This window comes from Equus caballus, chromosome 19 (genome assembly GCF_041296265.1).
Source record: "Equus caballus isolate H_3958 breed thoroughbred chromosome 19, TB-T2T, whole genome shotgun sequence".
Lineage (NCBI taxonomy): Eukaryota > Metazoa > Chordata > Mammalia > Perissodactyla > Equidae > Equus > Equus caballus.
In genome coordinates, this window is record NC_091702.1 from 43,178,562 (window position 1) to 43,197,625 (window position 19,064).

At 44.2% G+C, this 19,064-nt stretch overlaps 1 protein-coding gene across 4 annotated transcripts in view; it reads right to left on the reverse strand.

Annotated features, from left to right (window-relative positions):
* Window positions 1-348: 348 nt before the first annotated feature.
* Window positions 349-19,064, reverse strand: part of NRROS (negative regulator of reactive oxygen species) — a 38,126-nt gene continuing 19,410 nt past the window's right edge. For all 4 annotated transcript variants that reach the window (XM_070243520.1, XM_070243521.1, XM_005601902.4 and 1 more), the window contains 2 exons: window positions 6,122-6,242; window positions 349-2,575 (listed from right to left, as the gene is read on the reverse strand). In XM_070243520.1, coding sequence (XP_070099621.1) covers window positions 605-2,575; window positions 6,122-6,229 — 2,079 coding nt within the window. In that variant the 5' untranslated portion in view covers window positions 6,230-6,242 and the 3' untranslated portion in view covers window positions 349-604. The remainder of the gene's footprint in view (window positions 2,576-6,121; window positions 6,243-19,064) is intronic.

Consider the following 19,064-nt stretch of genomic DNA (forward strand, 5'->3'; position numbering starts at 1 on the left):
GGAAGGGTCACGTTTGCCCTCTAGAGACCCCACGTGGGACCTCAGGACACCCAGAGAGGACCTTACTGCAGGCCCACTCTGGCTGCAGTGGCATGCGAGCCAAGACAGGAGGTGAGAGTTCCCATCCCAGACTCTCCAGCTTGGCTCTGAAATTCTTGTCCCTGGTACACCCTCAGGGCACTGACTCTCACCATCCCCAGGACCTGCTCCCGGAGTTGTTTACACTGGAGGGTAGCACAGCATCGCTACCCTTTCTCACTAGCTCCATGGATGTCACCAAAGGAAGGGCACAGAAGAATAATCTAAGTGAAACTATCAAAAAACATTAAAGAAAGAAAAAACACAAACTTTCTTTGATTTAAAAAACATTTGAGACACATTTTTTATTTTCATAGAATGTCACTTAATAAATATTTTCCCAGGATAATGAGGATGAATCATAATGATGGAGGAAGAACTTGGGTGATTAAAGGATGGAAACATTCCAAACTTTAATTTAAATCTCAATTCGTCAGATAGGTCCTCTGCATCAGATCTTGAGATCTGGCAGAGAAAGTGTCTTTACACGCACAGACCAGATTTCTAACCGTGGCACGTGGCCAGGTCAGTATATGGAGGACCAGTGGCAGCGGCTCTTAATTACCTGAAGCAGAGGCTGCCTAAAAGTGAGGAATATGATGGTGCAGGCCACCAGCAGGGTGAGGCAGCTGGGAAGAATGAGCACGAGGTACAGCAGGCCCATGTCTACCTGCTCCCACTTACAGTCCTGAGGCACACCTTCAGGCAGCTCCATCAGGCGAATCACCTTGGAGGAGAGGTTGCAAGTGACCATGGCCAAGTCGACGATGGTGTGCAGGCTCCGCAGGGCCCCCCAGCCCTCCACCCTACAGCAGTCATACGGATTCTGACTGAGGTAGACGGTGTGCAGACTTCTCATGAGCTGCTCAGACACAGCCCCCTGGGGAAGAGCTGTGAGCAAGTTTCTGCGGAGATCCAGGGTTTGCAGGGCCAGGCTGTCCCTGAACCTGGGGAAACTGGTCAAGAAATTTCCTGACAGATCCAAGTCCCTCAGACTGCCAAATCCAGAGAAGTCCAACTCTGTGAAGCCGGAACTGAGGCCCACATTCCTAAGAGACAGGACCTGTAACGTGGGGGCAATACCCCTGAGAGGGGCAATGCTCCCATTCAGAACCCCCCGATTGCCAGACAGGTCCAAGTGGGTGAGGGCGGTCCCCTGGAATGTGCAGTCTTGTAAGACCTCCAGCCCACAGCCCTCCAGAGAGAGGCTCCTCAAAGATGCCACATTCCTGAAATCCACACAGCTGGGGGTGTCCACGTGGTCTAAGCCAGGCGGCTGGGGACAAAGTGAGATCTGATTGTGGCTCATGTCAACTGTAGTGATGTTCCTGGCATCAGCGAAAAGACCAGCGGGGACACCCAAGAGCTGGTTGAAGCTCAGGTTGAACCACCGGAGGCTCCTCAGGCAGCCGGGAAGCCCCGGAGCCAAGTGCAGCTCTGACAGCTGGTTCTGGCTCAGGTCCAGCTCCGTGAGCGCCCCTGGGGGCTCATGCTCCCGGATGTGGAGCGTCATCAGGCAGTTCTGGTTGAGGTTCAGGCGGGAGAGGGAAGGCATTTTCTTTAGGAAGCCGTCTGGCAGGTATTGGAACTGGTTCTGGCTCATATCCAGGAAGCGTAGCTCTGAGAGGTCACTGGAAGCAAACTCTTCCCAGAGGTTGACGGTGGTGATGTTGGTCACGTTGCCATCCACAAGAAGGAACTGGGCCACCATCTCCCGTGGTGACGAGGTGTTGTACAGGTCCCTGTAGAAGCCCATGTTGTTGTCCCGCAGCAGGAGGGTGTGTAACTTGCTGCACTGGGGCAGGAGTGGGAAAAACAGCAGCTGGTTGTGAGAGAGGTCCAGCATCTCCAGCTCAAAGGCCGCCTCTCCACCTGACGCCAGGAACCACTCCAGGGCGTTGTAGCTGACGTTGAGGAACTGTAGCTGTGTGAGGCTAAAGTCCACAATGCAAGGGAGGTTGTTATAGGCCAGGTTGAGGTGTCTCAGCTCAGTTAAGCCATCAAAAGCACCCCCTTCAATCTCAAAGATGTAGTTCCTCTGCAAATCCAGCTCCTTGAGGTGCCCCAGGCCCTCAAAGACTGAATCATCCAGCCTCATGATGGTGTTCCTCGCCAGGAACACAGACTCCAGGGAAGAGAGATTCTGGAGCATGAGGGCTGCCATGTCTTCCGTCAGGGCGTTCCCTGACAAGTCCAGCCTCCGCAGACTCTGCAGGCCGTGGAGGGCAGCTGCCGTCTCCTTGTAGCTCTCCGAGAGGGAGTTGTCAGGCAGCTCCAGGCTGTGCAGGCGGGCCTGCTCCTGGAAGGCGCCGCGGCTGATGCGCTCCAGGTGGCAGCTGTGCAGACTGAGGCTCTCCAGGAGAGGGTAGTGCTGGAGGGAATGATTCCACAGGGTCTTCAGGGGGTTGGTATCCAGGATGAGCGTCTGGGAGTCGGGCGGGAGATTGCTGGGCACTGAAGCAAGGTTCCGCCCTCGACAGTCAGCGACTCCATCCACCTAGGTCCAAAAGACACTGGTGAGCAGGGAGGAGGCCTCGGAGGCACAGGTTTATGTACAGAAACTTAGTTCATTCATCAGACTATTCCTGGATCTGCTGGGAATGCTCTGGAGATGAGAATTTTTAAAAAGGATAGGAAAATGTAGAACAATTTGTGCTTTAGCTTCACACTGAAATAGTCAGCTGGGGGCTGACTTCCAGGCGCCACTGAAAACACACAGCGTGTTAGAGAAGATCCGAGCACCTGTCCATCAGGTGCTGAGTGGGGCCAATTGGACCTGCATTTGTTTTCAACTTTGAGAGGGATGGAGGACCAGGTCTCTACCTGGGTCTGAATGTCACCTCTGCCATTTATTCCCTGTGTGACCTCTGGGAAATGATTTAGCCTCAATCTGTTATTTCCTCTGAAGAATGGAATAAAGAGAGGGCCTACATCAGAGGACGGCCATGAGATTAGACGAGAGGCTGCGCCGTGCCTGACACACCGGGGGCACTATCAGTGCCATGGTCACGATGGCACTGTTATCACTATTATGGCACCTGTGTGTCTAACAGGGACACCGCCAAACAATCAGCAGTGCTGTGGCATCTTCATTTCTCCCAAAGGGATTCTGCCTGAGTCTCTCCTCTACACTCCAGATTGAAAAATATTACAGCTTAAAGGACTTTAGAGCTCATTACCACCCTGAATGGTACAGAGAAATGGAGTCTGCAGAGGAGAAGTGAAGAGCCAATGGCAGAGCTGGGACTGGGGCCCAGAGCTCTTCATGCCCCATTCAGTACTTTTCCTGGATGCTGTTCTGCCGTGACTGCAGTGGGAGGAAGCAGGAGGGATGGGGTGACCCTGTTCTTGCTGCAGAAATCACACAAGCCTTAGGATACTTGAACTCAGCCCAATATTTTACGAGACTGGAAAAAAACAATCAGCCGCAGGATGTCATTAGGTGCCCAGGAAAAAAGTTTTAAGTGATAAGATAGAGGAGCAATGGCATTCCTTTCCACAGATTGGTCAGGAGGACAAGGCCAGGGATTGCCTAAAATTGTGGGCCCAATCTCAGGGGGAAGAGGAGTGGTGGGACAGGGAGGAAAATCCTGACAGAGGGGGAAGGACGGGTTTGAAGAGATGACAGACTCAAGTCTGAATCTCGGCTCTGCCACTTAAGAGCTTTGGACCCTGGGCAAGGAATTAAGCTCTTGAAGCCCCAAGTTCTTTATCTGATTGTTAAAATAAAACCTCCTAATAATTAAAAATTGATACAGAAAATTAAACCCTTAGTAACCTCAGCCTTCCCCTCAAAGAAATGCCACTAACCTTTGGTTACACCTCCTTCTGGACTCGTTCCTAAAGATATTATCTATCTTTAAAATTTCTTTTTCTTAAATAAGACTACACTCTACAAATGTTCATTAATCTACTTTTTTCCCCTCAATATTATGTGATAGATATATTGCCTCAGCAATCAAAATAAATTCGATCACATTCTTTTTAGCAACTGCATATTAGTTCGTCCCGTGAATAGCACAGTGGTTAAGGGCAGGAGTTCTAGGGTCCGTCCATGTTGGTTCTGCTTTTTATCAAATGGGTGACCTTGGGCTAGTTACCCAACCAATTGGACCTACATTACTCTACCTGTAAAATGGAAATTATACTTGTAATTTTCTCAAAGGTTTTTTTTTTTGAGGTTTCGATGTGTTTATGTAAAACAATGCAGAAGCTGGCACATAAATGCTTAATTAAAAGTTAGCTATAATGATTAGCATCATCTAATTAATTCATCTCCTATTGTTGAGCATTTGAGTTTTTTCTAGTTTCCAGATGAACATTAGAATGAATTTGTCAAGTTCCTTCTACACATCACCCCCGCCCCCAAAGTCTTGGGAGTTTTGATTAGGATTGCATTATGATTATGGGCTAATGTGGGGAAGAACTGACAGCTTTACAAAAGTGAATGTCCCCATGCAGAAATAAGGTGTATTTCTTTATTTGAGTAAGTGTGGGTCTCCCTCCGACAGTGACTCTCTGGAGAACGCTGTGGTTAGGGGCTTTCCTCGAGCGGTGAGACCCTGTTTCACCGCAGCTGCTGCAGGCGTGGGGGCCACATCTCTGCAATTCCCTACGGCCCCACTGAAGTGCCACAAAAGGACCACACAGCCGCCAGAGTCCAAGAAAACCTCACCATGTCCGCTGTATGATAACATCTCATGGCTAATGCAAGGAGGGGCAATGGAGGGGACCTGGACTCTCACACTCTCAGCCCTCAATTCAAAAGAGCCACAGAAATCCACTCTTTGAGTCCACTTACAGCCAAGTCCCTATTCCTGCCCACCAGGCTGGAAGGGTCAGGCAAGGAGTCTAGCCTGAACCCTGAAAGGCTGTGGAAGGACTCTCGCTTTATCCCCTCCTCTTCCTGTGCCTGGTAACTCCTGAATTAGTTATGGTGAAGTTAATCTTTCATGTGAGTGAATAATGGAAGTATGTGTAGCAGAGACTAACAACAACAATAACAATAATAATAACAATAGATAAAACACATAGCATTTACTACACACAAGATACTGTTTTGAGTGCTTTGTATACATTAACGCATTGAATCATCATAACAACCCAGGGTATGGTATTATTGGTTGGTACTATTATTACCACCATGTTTTACAGATGAGGAAACAGAGGCACAGAGTGGCCCCAATGTCACCAGCAGGTAAACGGGTTTAAACCTGATCTGGCTCATAACTCCTATCCCATACTGGAGTACACTGCAGAATAGTGGTTAGTGGTTACTAAAAGGGGTTAAGAACCATGATCAGCTGGGTAGTTAAGATTCATCAGCTTTAAGAACAAGTTTTTGGATGTAAGTATTAACCCCGACATCCAATTTGTCTTCCCAGTGCCTAGTATATAACAGGATTCAAGGGATGTTTATTAATGTATATTTCTCAAGCAGACTTTTGATATCACTGAGTTGCAGGCAAAGGAGAAAATTTCTAGAAATGTGCTCAGTTGTTAAGAGCCAAGTCTGTTTCCACACACAGACTGAAAGCCCTGGAGATGGTAAACAATAAAAGCTCAGGGATCCACTCCTGGATGCTCTTGATCCTGAGCGTGGTCCGGGATGTTGTTCTGCAGGGCAGTGTGAGCAGCGTTCTCTTCAGTACAGTTAAGCATTTGCTATTGGCTCATACACAAACTCTCAGGCGAGGCTTCTCCAACTCCACCCAGACATTCTGATACCATTAGTGGGACTCAATCATCCAGATTTTTAAGGAGGTATTCTTGTTCCAGGTAGCTGACCTAGGCCTGTCTCTGGGGCCCCCTGTCTTCAGCAGGTGTGAAAAAGGAGGGGCAGGGAGTGCCTGGCTTTTCCCAGGCATCATCTTAACTTTCGGTTAAAGAGCAGCTTGCACATGGTATCATGCTAGGCAGGTACAGTGATTCAGACTGATTCATTCCCAGCTCTCCTTGATTGACAATCCATCAGCTTTCCAAATGGACCAAACCTTGTCAAGACAGGAGCAACAGATAACTCAGAGTTCCCAGGAAAACTCACCAACTCACAGCCCCCCTGGGAAGCTGCTGTGGCCATTCCACTTCGGTTCCTCCATTCCACTGTCAAGGAGTGAAAACCCAGGCAGAGCCAGAGGAGCAGTAACTCCATCTCAAGTGCAGCACTGTGGACAGAGGACAAGGAAGAAGCGAGTAAGAGAAGGACATCCTAGAAGGCTGCTTTGCATTCTCAGTAGAAGGAGCCAGTTCCCAGTGATGTCTGGTCTTGGGGGCCTGGCGACAGGGAGGTGGAAACCCACAGATTATTCAAATACCTCAAGGTAGCCAACACTTTCAACCTTTCACTGCAACTGTCAACAAGAACTCATTTTCCTTTCGCCTCTACCATTTGATGGACAAGTGGCTGAACACTGAAACTCCCAGGAGTCCAGCAATGGAAGAGAGAAGCAAAGGATTTGAGGAACCAGGTCTCAGGTCACCTAGGGTTTGCCATGTTTTGCAGTTCTGTTGAAGTTTTCCTCCCAAAGCTCGAATCTGCCTGATTCATCGCCTGAGCTCAATAAATATTTGCCGAATGAATGTGAACTGGGTTTGAAATATTAATTGTAGCCTCTGGTCCCATAGAGCTACTAAGTGCTGTGTTGACATGAAGCTTTTAGAAAAGAGTTGATCTCATTGGTTAACTTATTTGAATATAGCCCTTTGAAAAAGGATGTTGATATTTTTCCTAGGTGAGAGAAAAAACTAAGGGAAAATGAAAGGCAATCTTCAGATAAAATGAGGATTATTGATGAAGTGTGGTTACCAGCCCTCTTGCCTGGCCAGTGAGCACAGAACAGGAGTCATGAGAAGGCTTAAAACTATGCATCTACCAACAGAACTTTAGAACTAAGACAAACTATAATGGAAATGTAATAAATTCTCCACCATCACATTTTTCCAGGTGAACACAGAAAGGCCCAGAGACAATAATGGCTTACTCAAGATTCCAGATGATTTAGTGGTAGGGCTGGGAGCAACCCCCAGGACTCCCTCCCTGAGCCTGAGTAACCAGGGTAATTTCTCTCCCTGCAGGTGCTGTTGAATTGACTACCCTCCTGTTGGGAGAGTTTATAGCCCAGTGGCATCCCGTGCTCGCTCCGCATTCCTCAGAATCAGAGGCAAACGCCTGGTCCCGGCCTTCCTCCTGCCCCATCTTCTCCTTGATGTCCACCAGAGAAGGACCTCAGGGTCTGCTCTGTGGTTTTCTCTGAGGCCAGCAGCAGCAGCAATAACGTGAGCCTCCTCACCTGTTCCGCGGGACCCTCAGACCTTTCTGCCTGACACGTCCAGGCCATCTTGGGCCCCTTCCTCTTTCTCTTTCTTTGAATAAGTTTACACATCTCTAAGGCTAATTTTAACTTACTAGTCAGATTTGAATACTCACCAGTGACTACTCACCACAGACTAACAGAAAAGCTAAGTGAAACCAGGTAAATCAACTTTAGCCTTCACTTCGGGTCAGGCTAGGTCTCCTTACCACAGCGGGAACCTCCAATTCAGAATTCATCAGTATTTGTCGGACACTGGGAATCCCCTGCCAGACCCTCCTTCCGCTTCTGCACCTGTGCAGGAATTATTCCCTCATGGCATGCACAGGGACAGATGGCAAAACGAGAGCCATATGGGCTCCTTCCTCAGTATCCTCCCAACACACACACAAATACACACACACACACAAAACCTTGGGATCATCTGCCCACTTTGAGATAAGGTCGCCAGACTTAGCAAATTACAGGATGCCATTTGAAGGTCAGGAAAACGACAGATAATTTTTTAGTGTAAACATGTCCCATTCAATATTTGGGGCATATAATAAAAAAAATCATTGTTTATCTGACATTCAAATTTCACTGAGTGTCCTGTATTTTATTGAAGAGAGACAGGGAGATAGGAACCATGGACCTGCTCCCTCCCTTCCTCTCTCACCCCACTATTGGGCTTGGGATGGTACCCACTGCTGTGACACTGACCCTTCTAGAACAGCCAGCCCATATACTGAAATACTGAATCTAGATGTGTGCAGGGCAAGAGTGCGACTTCCTCAGGGAGATTGTAACTCTTCAGATTGGAATGCTAGATAGGCCTGGTGTCACACCCAGAGTGTAATTTTCATTTCTGGGTCAACAAGAAAACGTTTGCAAATTTAAAACATATTTTCTCCTTCCTCCTAAACTCAGCCAACCAGCCCAGAAAAACTCTTGCTATGCCCTCTGGGCAACTCCTTCTCCATGAGGCAGCATGGGAAAATGAGAGGATTTGGAACCGGACAGACCAGGGTTTGAATTCCAGCTCCAGTATTTGCTGTTCGTCCTTGAGAAATTCACATAAAGTCTCCAAGGCTCAGATAATCCTTCTATAAAATGAGATAATAATAACTATTCAGAATTTTTATGGGAATCAAATAGTATATGCGAAAGTGCTTCATTAACTATGAAGGTAGTTAATAACATAATTAGTATTTATGAGTTCCAAACACCAATGAGCCGGTAACGTGGTTGTTATTTCTATGTGTAATCTCCAAGGTAATTCAACAGCTACATAGGCTCTGGTAACACCATTCTTCCTCTTATCCTTCCCATACTTAGGGGAGGTCGCAGCTTCCAGAAGTTGCTAATTTCTGGGTTGACTGTCTATTCTCTGGTTGATTTCTCAGCCTTTTCCATCATGTGTAGCCAATTTCCTGCATTAAATTTCCTGTTTTAAATAATCTGGGTTTCTCTGTTTCCTGGTTGGACCCTGACTGACACAATGATGTAAGTGAGAATGGCCTTGGAGCAGTATTAAAAAAAAAAGATCTGTAATGACTCTGAAAAGAAATAAAGGACTTTCAAAAGAATAACCATTCAGGCTGAGAAACACCATTCCTGGAGTGTGCAGCTGCAGGAGGCTTCCTCAGAGCCATGGCACTGCAAAGAGTACAAGATAGACAGTTGGATGCCAAATCTCCTTGGAAAATCCAATGAACCCTCTCGTGTGTGCATAGGGCTACTTCCCCTCCAGCTGGGTAAGGACCACGCAACAGTGCTCCAGCTGAAAGAGAGCATCTAAGTGTGTAAATAAGTAACTGTCCCACTTTACTCCAATCTCTCTGGCATCTTCTGAAAAATACATCCATTTTTTAAGCCAAATCATCTTAGATACATTTTTGGTGGAGAAAGGGAAGTGAATGAAAAACACTTATGATGGAAGGCACACACGGCAGTATGACATTAATAATTTAAAGGAGGTAACCTGGAAGCTCCCCTCATTAGAATTAAAAGGGCTCGGATCAACGGTTCCCATTTCATGGACTGTGAACCACTGCGGGGGCCACAGGGTTGACACGATGGAACTGCAAGTCAACCCAGTTCCAAGAGGGTCTCAGTAAGTACTAGGTCTCCTACTGGTCTGGGTGACCACTGGGAAAATACTTTATATGAGACCTGAGATCCTGACATGAGAAGCAGGTGGCATTAACAGACTCTGCTTAAACTAGATAACAAAGTTGAAGAGTTTCTTCCTAGTGTGGAGGCAGAAAATGCTAAGTTCCATTCTCTTTTAAATAGTCTATACATTGTATATTCTTTTGTTCAGTTAACAATTTCTATAAATTCTCTCTACATCTTTTATCCAGTCATGGTTATCATGATCATGGTTAAAGCCAGAGACTGTAAGCCTCTAATTAGCGAAAAGCTTTGAAAGACAAGACACTATTGAACCAGGTGCTATCAAGAGACAAGATTCTGTACTGTGTCTGTAACGTATCTGACTTGGAGATATAGGATTATAAATCGTACGTCCTGTCAAAGTGAAGTCCTCTTAGTATTGCATTTATATTTCTTCTTTATCTTCTAACTATTCTGTTTGCGTCCGGTCATCACAAACGTCCTCGCCGGTTCTTCTCTAAGAAGCCCTTGAAATATTAAGATCTCAAATGCTTAATGGTATTCCCTATGTAACCATTAGTCTTGAGACTATGCATTCTAATTGGTTATCACGGAAACCTGGGATTCAACCCCATATCCATCCCTTCTCTATAAAGAGCGTTCCTTTTTAGGCAGAAAGACAATATGGCTTTTTGTCTGGCTTTTCTCTCTCTAGATCCGGTCATAATAAATAAGTGGTGAAAACAGATTCATTTCACAAAAACAACATGAATTGAGTCTGTTTTCCAAAACAAGAGAACACTAACAGTTAGGAGGAAGAATGCACATCGGTTCTGGGCTCAGGATTGCTTGGATGGAAGATGACAGCCACACGCAGGCTAAGAGTGGCTCCAATCAGGGGACATATGCCTGATGCCTGCTTTTGCAATGGACAGGGAAGAAAGGGTGCGTGAAACCTTTTCAGTGGGCTCTGCATCTTGAAGTCCTGGAATTTCCATGTCCCTCTCATCACAAGAATCAACATAGTTCAGGAGAGCAGCAGCATCCCTATTTTTATCAGGTTCTCTGACAAACACACACATATATACTATTTTTCTCAAACGTATGTACATTTTCCGATATTAATAAAATATAGCTTCTTTTTTTAAGGGTTATTAATTCCAAGTAGCTTTCTGTCGTTAATGTAATGTCTTAATCAGCTGACAGGAAAATACAACCATCAGGTAAGGGCCCAGCCACAGGTATTTTTGCCCACAAAAGGGTCTCCTTGTACTCAAGGTTTGGGAGTACCAAGGAGTAACTCTGACCTGAGTTTTGGTTTTGTTTCGTTGGGGTTTTTTGAATTGCTTTCAGGAGAGGGTGCTGGATTTCTAGTATTCAGGGCACCCTGAATATCAGCTCCTCCCTCCCCGACTCTCTGACCTCCCCGCCTTCTCCAGCTGCTCCTACTACAGCAGCTGCCGCCAGAGCTGGACCGCAACCTCTTTGCTAAAGGCGCTATTAGCAAGTGTTACACATATATTAGCATGTAATTAAGGATTTTCTCAATCAAATAAGCTGAAAAAGCTTTAAAGAAAGAGGTCTTTGGAGAAAGTGAATAACCCTCCGAGGTATTTGGTGTTAGAAAGAAATATTTACAGACTGGTCTCGGGGGAAGGAACCTCTAGAAGCACAGGATGCACAAGGGTGGGGTGTGAATGTGACACCATGAACACAAAAGGCACAGGTGCTCGTTAGAGGGCTCCACAGAAAGCGTGTGTGCTTTAAAATAAAGGAGCAAGGGGCCGGCCCAGTGGCGCAGTGGTCAAGTTCATGCGCTCTGCTTGGGTGGCCCTGGGTTCACGGGTTTGGATCCTTGGCATGGACCTAGCACTGCTTGTCAAGCCACGCTGTGGCGGCACCCCACATAAAATAGAGGAAGACTGGCACATATGTCAGCTCAGTGACAATCTACCTCACACAAATAAATAAATAAAAGAGCGAATTCCCACCTGGGATCCTGGGAGAAAGGGAAGGGCAGCTGGTCACAGACCACAGAGAATAGAGAACAAAGAACAGAAACCCAGTGTGTGACCACTTCAAACAATTCCTACTACCCAGTATTTGAGAGCCTCAGGCAAGCAGCTTGGGTCTCTTTGATTCTTGGCAAAAAATTACAGTGACCTCAACCTTCACCAAACGTTGAAACTTAGCATCTCCCATGGGGAGTCCACCTGCACCCTGAGCCTCCAGGGGCGGTGCCTGGTGAACAGCTCCATCTCGGTAGGACCCTTGCCAGCAATGTTTGCCCTGAACTCTGTCATGAGGAGACAGTCTGACAGATCCAGGCTGCACGATGTCCTACAAGACAACTGGCTTGGACTCTTCAGAAAAATCAGTCTTGAAAAACAAAGAAAGACAAGAGAGGGGAGAAGGGAGAGGTCTAATCATAAGTGACTAAGAAAATCATAACCAAGCACAGTGCATGTACCTTGAGGAGATTTTAGATTTAAAAAAAAAACTCTAAAAGAAAAATTTGAGGCAATTGGGAAAATTTACATGTATACTGAATGATGTGTTTTCAGATAGTATTATGTACAGATACATTATCAGATTATTGCTAATTTTCTTAGGCATGATAATGATGCTGTGGTTATGTACCAAAGTGTCCTTATTCTTAGAAAATGCATGCAGAAGTAGTTACGGGTGAAATTTCATGATGTCTACAGTTTATGTAACCTACTTTCAAATAGCTCAATAGAGAGAGAGAGAGACAAAATTAAAGCAAAAATATTACAAACCAGCAAATTTAGCATTGTGCTTTCTTTTAACTCTTCGGTAAATTTGAAATTTTTCAAAATTAAAAAAATGGGGAAAATGAAACAAATGTTGGAGTTCTTAAAAGGAGAGGGGAGGGGCCAGCCCGGTGGCATAGAGGTTAAGTTCATGTGTTCCATTGGGATCCTGGGGGCAGACCTATTCACCACTGGTCAAGCCATGCTGTGGCATCATCCCACGTGCAAAATAGAGGAAGATTGGCACAGATGCTAGCTCAGCGACAATCTTCCTCAAGTAAAAAGAGGAAGACTGGCAAGAGATGCTAGTTCAGGGCCAATCTTCCTCACCAAAAAAAAAAAAAAAAAGGAGAGGGGAAATTATGGTAACCTCTTAACCCAAATTTCCAGGAATGTACAGTTTTCAAATATTCTTCACAGAAAGGTGCTCAGTAAACATTTAAGTTTAAAATACATATACACATAAACCTTAAAAATATCTTGAAAATTCTAACATTTTGACATTCAAACTAGAGCTTTCAGACAGCTTCTCACACCTGGAAGGAGCACAGAAGTGTTAGATCACATGTCCTGATTGTGGTTCAAGTAATATGGTTGATGTACTAATGTAACTTCCACTGTCAAGATCAACTGCTCTGTCCATCACACCTAGTGTCCCTCTGGAGGGGCAGCCCTCAGGAGCAGCACATGACCTCACCACCACCTCCACCTCCACCAAACTGACAGAATCTTGGGGAAGCACCTGACCAGAGGAGGTCAATCCTTACATGCGGCCAACACCCTGTGAGTGATCCCCGTGCAGAGAGACAAGGGAGAGACTTAGGTAATTAGCAGTGGAAAGTGGAGTCAAGAGACACAGAGAGAGAAGGTCAAGCTGAGTTTTTGAGGGATCCTACCATGAGGAAGCAGACACTATGAGGTAGACGACAAGGCATGTGAACAGAAAAGAATGAACAGTCAACAGAGGGCAGAGATCAGAGAAGATGGAACAGAAAGAATAAGAGGGCGGACCACGCAGGCTGGGAGAGAGGGTGGAGAGAAGGGGCTCTAAGGCTGTTTCTCGGGGTCCCTGATGGCCGTTTACAGCACCGGGTCCATTTCCAAGCTCCTCGTTTTCTCATGATGGTATCCCCCACCACCAGCCCCAGTAGCTGGCCCACGTGTCGCATTTTGCCAACAAAAGGGACCTAACTAAAACAGGACTTGCGTTCTTTAATAAGCTTAAACGCAAATGATGAAATTTGACATGATATTTCAAAAAAGCACAAGCAAGCTTTATGATGCTACCTGAAAATTAGAGAAAGTAGCTGAAATCTGAATCCAGGAATGTATTTTTCAAAGTGCATCCTACAGGCAAGAATCATCAGGGGATGGTAAAGCTAAAGAGTGAAAATTTGTTGGGAAACAAGATATTAACATAGTCTTAAAGAATCTCCCTACAAGTTACTTATTAATTTTACGAAGACGAAATTAGCAGCTTTATAGTGGAGAAACTGGCAGACACCTCCTTAACCAAATGATCACACTACTGTGGGGCCCTTACTGGGGCACCAGGCAAGACTGAATACAGACAATGGATGAAATAACGGTATTATATCAATGTTAAAATTCCAGATTTTGGTCATTGTAAGAGACTATCCTTGTTCTTAGAAAATATGCACTAATTATTTAGAGATAAAGGGGCATGATGTCTGCAACATTACCCTCAAATCATTCAGAAAAAATTATGTGTATATGTATATTTAAAGAAATTTCATATATATATATATAAACAAAGAGAGAAAGCAAATATGACAAAATGTTAACAATTGGTGAATCTGGGTGAAGAATTTATGGGAACTCTTTGTATTGTTCTTGCAACTTTTCTGTAAGTTCCAAATGATTTCAAAATAAAAAGTTACAAAAAACTAGCAAGTAGAGGCACAAACTGTTTTTAAAAAGTGCATTCTAAAACAATTAGATTCACGAAACAGGAAAATTGATTTCTTTTGGGTACTGACAAATCATTTTGTTAGATGATTGTAGACATCATCTCTATTTTATGAGAATCTGCACATAAAACTAATTTGATTTGCATGATTTCTGCTTGGAGAAATTGGACTTACACCAAGCAAATAGTTGAGTAATATGTATTTAATGCTTAAAATATAGCCTGAAAAAAAGAGAGAGGATAGGGAGAGAGAGAGAGAGAGGGAGGGAGAGAGCGAAGGAAAAAAGCCAGAATGACACTTTGGCTTAAACTTTAAATTCAAGGTGAAAACTGTCCAACTTTTGAATAGTGAATTTAAGATCACTTTGATTACCTAGACATCTAAGAAAGACGTCTACAAAATTTTAAAGATACTCTGTGCCCACTTTCCCTACAGGCAAGCCAAAATGTGTATTTTTAAAATTGAGATATAATTCACATACCATGAAATTCACCTTTTTACAGTGTACAGTTCAATGGTTTTTAGTATATTCACAAAGTTGTGCAACCATCACTACTATCTAATTCCGGAACCTTTGCATCGCCCCAAAATGAAACCCTATACCATCAGTCACTTCCTTCATCTTGGCAACCACTAATCTAATTTTTATTCCTATGGACTTGCCTATTCTGGACATTTTATTTATATTGAATCAGACAACATGTGGCTTTTTGTGTCTGGCTTCTTTCACTTAGCACAATGTTTTCGAAGTTCATCTGTGTTGTAGCATGTGTCAGTATTTCATTCCTTTTTACGGCTGAATAATATTCTACTGTATGGATAGACCACATTTGTTTATGCATTCATTAGTTGATGGACATTTGGGTTTTCCCACCCTTTGGTTATTATGAATAATACTTCTATGAATATTCATGTACAAGTTTTTGTATGGACATATGTTTTCAGCTCTCTTGAGTATATACCCTGGGAGGGAAATTGCTGAGTCATTCGGTAACTCTGTGTTTAACTTTGAGGAACTGCCAGACTGTTTTCCAAAGTTTCTGCACCATTTTATATTCCCTCCAGCAGGGTATAACTGTTCCACTTTCTCCTCATCTTTACCAACGCTTATTTTCTGCCGTTTCTATTATAGCCATTCTGGTGGCTGTGAAATGCTCTCTCTTTGTGGTTTTGATTTGCACTTCCCTTATAACTAATAATGTTGAGCATTTTTCATCAGTTCGTTGACGTATTTCTATACCTTCTTTGGAGAAATGTCCAAAATGTGTACTTTCAAATCCAAAGATTTTTTAATTTTGGTTTTGGAATTTCATGTGAAAGAAAGGGAAGAATAGTTATAAAAGCAAAGAACCAGTTGTATTCTTTGGTTGAATTAACACGACCCTAAATTTTACAAAGAATCGATATTTAGATGGTGGATGCATTAAACAAGAACTTGCAAATTGAGGGTTGGGGCAACAGAGCGCTCAGAAAGGCAATGTGTGAATTCAGATCTCATGATTTGCTTCTCTGTCTTTCTCTCTTAATAATGAATTTGTTAAAATATAGGCAACACAATGGCTTTTGAATCTCCCTCGCACCCCGGAACTCTCTTACACCCTAAAGGTAGGAGAGCACATTGGCCCACTTTTTCTGAAAGACAATTTAGAACAATCTATCAAAGACCTTGAAAATGTAGATTATTTTTATTCAGTAATTCCACTTCTAGGGATTAATCCTAAAGAATTAAAATGTATGTAAAAATATTTTTACAGAAATATTCCCTGCAACATTAGCAATAATAACAAAAAAGTGGAAGCCACCTAAAAGTGCAACAATGGGAAGATTGGTTCAATACATTATGATACAACGATATCATAGGAATAATGTGCCGCAGTTAAAAATGCTTTGGCAGCAATATATTTATTGACATGGAAAGATGTTCATAATAAAATATTATTAAGAAAAAAAGGAGAGTACAAAATAGAATATATAGTGCAATCTCAAGTTTGTCCAAAGAATATGCAGGCAACTGGACGTGCACAGAAAATACTTGAAAGGATACACACTAGCCTCTTAACAGTGGGGGGAATTACACCTGATATTTACTTTTTCCATATCTGTATTTTTGCATCTTTGTATTTTATGTTTTCCCAAGGATCAACTTCAATTACTGTATTAAGACAAGTTTTAAAAGAGTAGAACCAATCTATTATTACTTAAAATATATGTCATAACCAGAGCCTAATAAATATCACTAAAATAGAGAATTCCTTATGGGTACTTAGAACTGAAATTATCGCGAATGTGCTTAAAACGATCATGTTTGAAGTAAATGGAGAAAAATATCAGGACTAATAACTCAGATATGTTTTATTATAGGCATTACTTTTCTTTTTCAGAGTTCAGGAGTTTCTATTTGGGGTTGCACGTTCTTAGCCCAGCCCCTGGACAGGCGCTTAAGGATGAAGGAGGAGCCAGGCTAAGGGGCCAGCTGGAATGGCTTCAAAGTCTGGCTCTGAACTTGGGTACATCACCCAACTTCCTGGCCTCAATTTCCTCCCCAGTAAAAAGGCAATCAAAACGCCTGTGTTGCAAGGTTGTTACCAGATTATGACAAGTTTTAAAGCAAGTTAAAAAAATAGTCTTTGTCATCATTACAGCATCCTTGTTCCCAGCAGATTGTTCAACCTGCTTGTGCTTAAACACACCCAGGGTGGGAGCAAACTGCTTTGTAAGCGGCTGGTTGTACTATTTGGGCCCCTTTACATTTGCCTGGATCCCCCACTAAGCCTGGACAAGTTAGTGAGGAGTTATGTCCTTTGAATTTGTCGGGATGCTCCTTGCATGTGTGGTCCTGAGAATCTGCGTGAGAGAGGACAGTTCTGTTGCACATGCCTCTTCTGGCAAATGCATTTTCATTCAAATTTAGTGACTGACCATCCTCTTGAGAAGAACTGTAGTGTTTCTGTAGGGACTGTCCCCCACGATTTTGGAGGTGAGAACACTCAGGCCAGAGAGATGACTGATACGGACAAGGTGCCACAGGGAACACAGCACAATGGTTTCCAAGCACTGGTTTAACACCCAGATCTCTTGTTCTCACCCTGGGCTAGCACACCTGGTCGGCCAGGGCTCCCTGGCTTGTAGAAGAGTCTTGTCTGGGAAGGGTGGAGGCTCTGCCTCTGGCTGGAGGGCAGCTGGAGGACCAAAGCAGGTCTTCTCCCCTTGGGTTCTTCCTACGGAGACTCCAGGCAGACGGTGTGTGGAGCTCCACTTACAGCCCCTGTCCTGCTCAACTTCGTTTCCTCGGGGCTACAAATGAGTCACTGCTTCCCTGTGTGGTCAGGGTCAGCCCTTTAGAACCAACAGAGGTCAGTTCGCTCTGTCCAGTTCCACGGCCACAGGCTGCATCTGGCCACAGGTCTTAAGTAATGCAAATCTGCTCCCACTGGGGAGGTAACACCTTGCTCTCACATGGCTGGTGGTAGTTCCATGGTGTCACCTTTGTATACAAGAGACCCACACAATCTCGGTGGATAGGCACCCAATCAATAATGCTTTAGCTTCAACTTGTCATTTCCTTTCAGTGTCGCAGGTTATTCTGTCAGGTCACTTCACTCCCATGGTGGTCATGGGTGACAACAGCCCCGCCCCCCTCACAGGGTTGTGTCAAGACCAAATGAGAGAATGTGTGTGCAAAAGCTTTGTCCACAAAAGGAAATGCTGTGGATTTCATTTCAAGTGTGGGAAGGAGGGTGACCCCAACCAGTTCCTCCAAGGCCCGCGGGAGCTCCCACAGCGGGGCGGACACTTTCTGGGGTAAGACAAGGTAGTGTTGGAATTACGGGGAAGGCAGAGTTCCTCTGTGCAAACAGGGAGTTGGTGCTGAAACAAACGAAATAGTGCCGTGGCAGTCCCTTCTCCCATCTGTGGGAGCCGCAAAGTGTGGACCTGGGGATGTTCAGAGGCGAGGCCACCCAGAGTCTGGGAGACGATGGGCAGGGGTTACAGGTGATAACTGAGGCTTACTGACCAGAGTGGAAATACGCCACCCCCATTCCACCTTGGTTTCCTTGAGAAAGAGCAAAACTGAGGAATGAAACAATATGGATTCCTGAGAACTGACCAGCTCAGTGGGATAGCATTTAAGCGCCCAGATTGCATTCCAGGTGCTTAACTGTAACAGTTAATGTTTATTGAGTGTTGACCTTAGGATAAGTCCTGTGCCAGGTGCTTTCCATATAATAATCCTCACAAAATCATCACCATTTTACACACGGTACAGTGAGGCTCACGGAGCTAATTATATTAGGCCATATAGCTAGAGGATGTGTGAGCTGCAATTTAAACCTAGTCTTGTGGGTCCAACAAAACTCAACCTCAATACCACAACCCCAGCCACCCTGGAATACTTGCTATCCATCACTAAATGATAAATTTTCACACACTGTTTCCTCTGTGGGAAAGGCCCTTTCTCTGATCTTTTCCTACTGAACTCCTATTCATCCTTCAAGGCCCAGTGCACGTGTCACCTTCTCATCACATCCTAATGGTTTATTTGAGCAATAATCCATATAATATGGTAGCATATTAGACATAGTTATAGCTCCTATGGAAGTTTTTTGTTTTTTATTATTTGGTTTTTATGTTTATGAAAATGAATGTGAGGAGCTACTAGGTACTCTTAGTAATTTAACTTTTCCCCACTATTTTATTATGAAAAATTTTTAACATACAGCAAAGTTGAAGAATTTGACAGTGATCATTGGTATACCCACCACCTAGATTCTACTATAACTATTAACTTTTTATTACACTTGTTTTTATCACACATCAATCCATCTAGCTATCCTTCAATCCAAGTTATTTTTCATGCATTTCAAAATAGATTG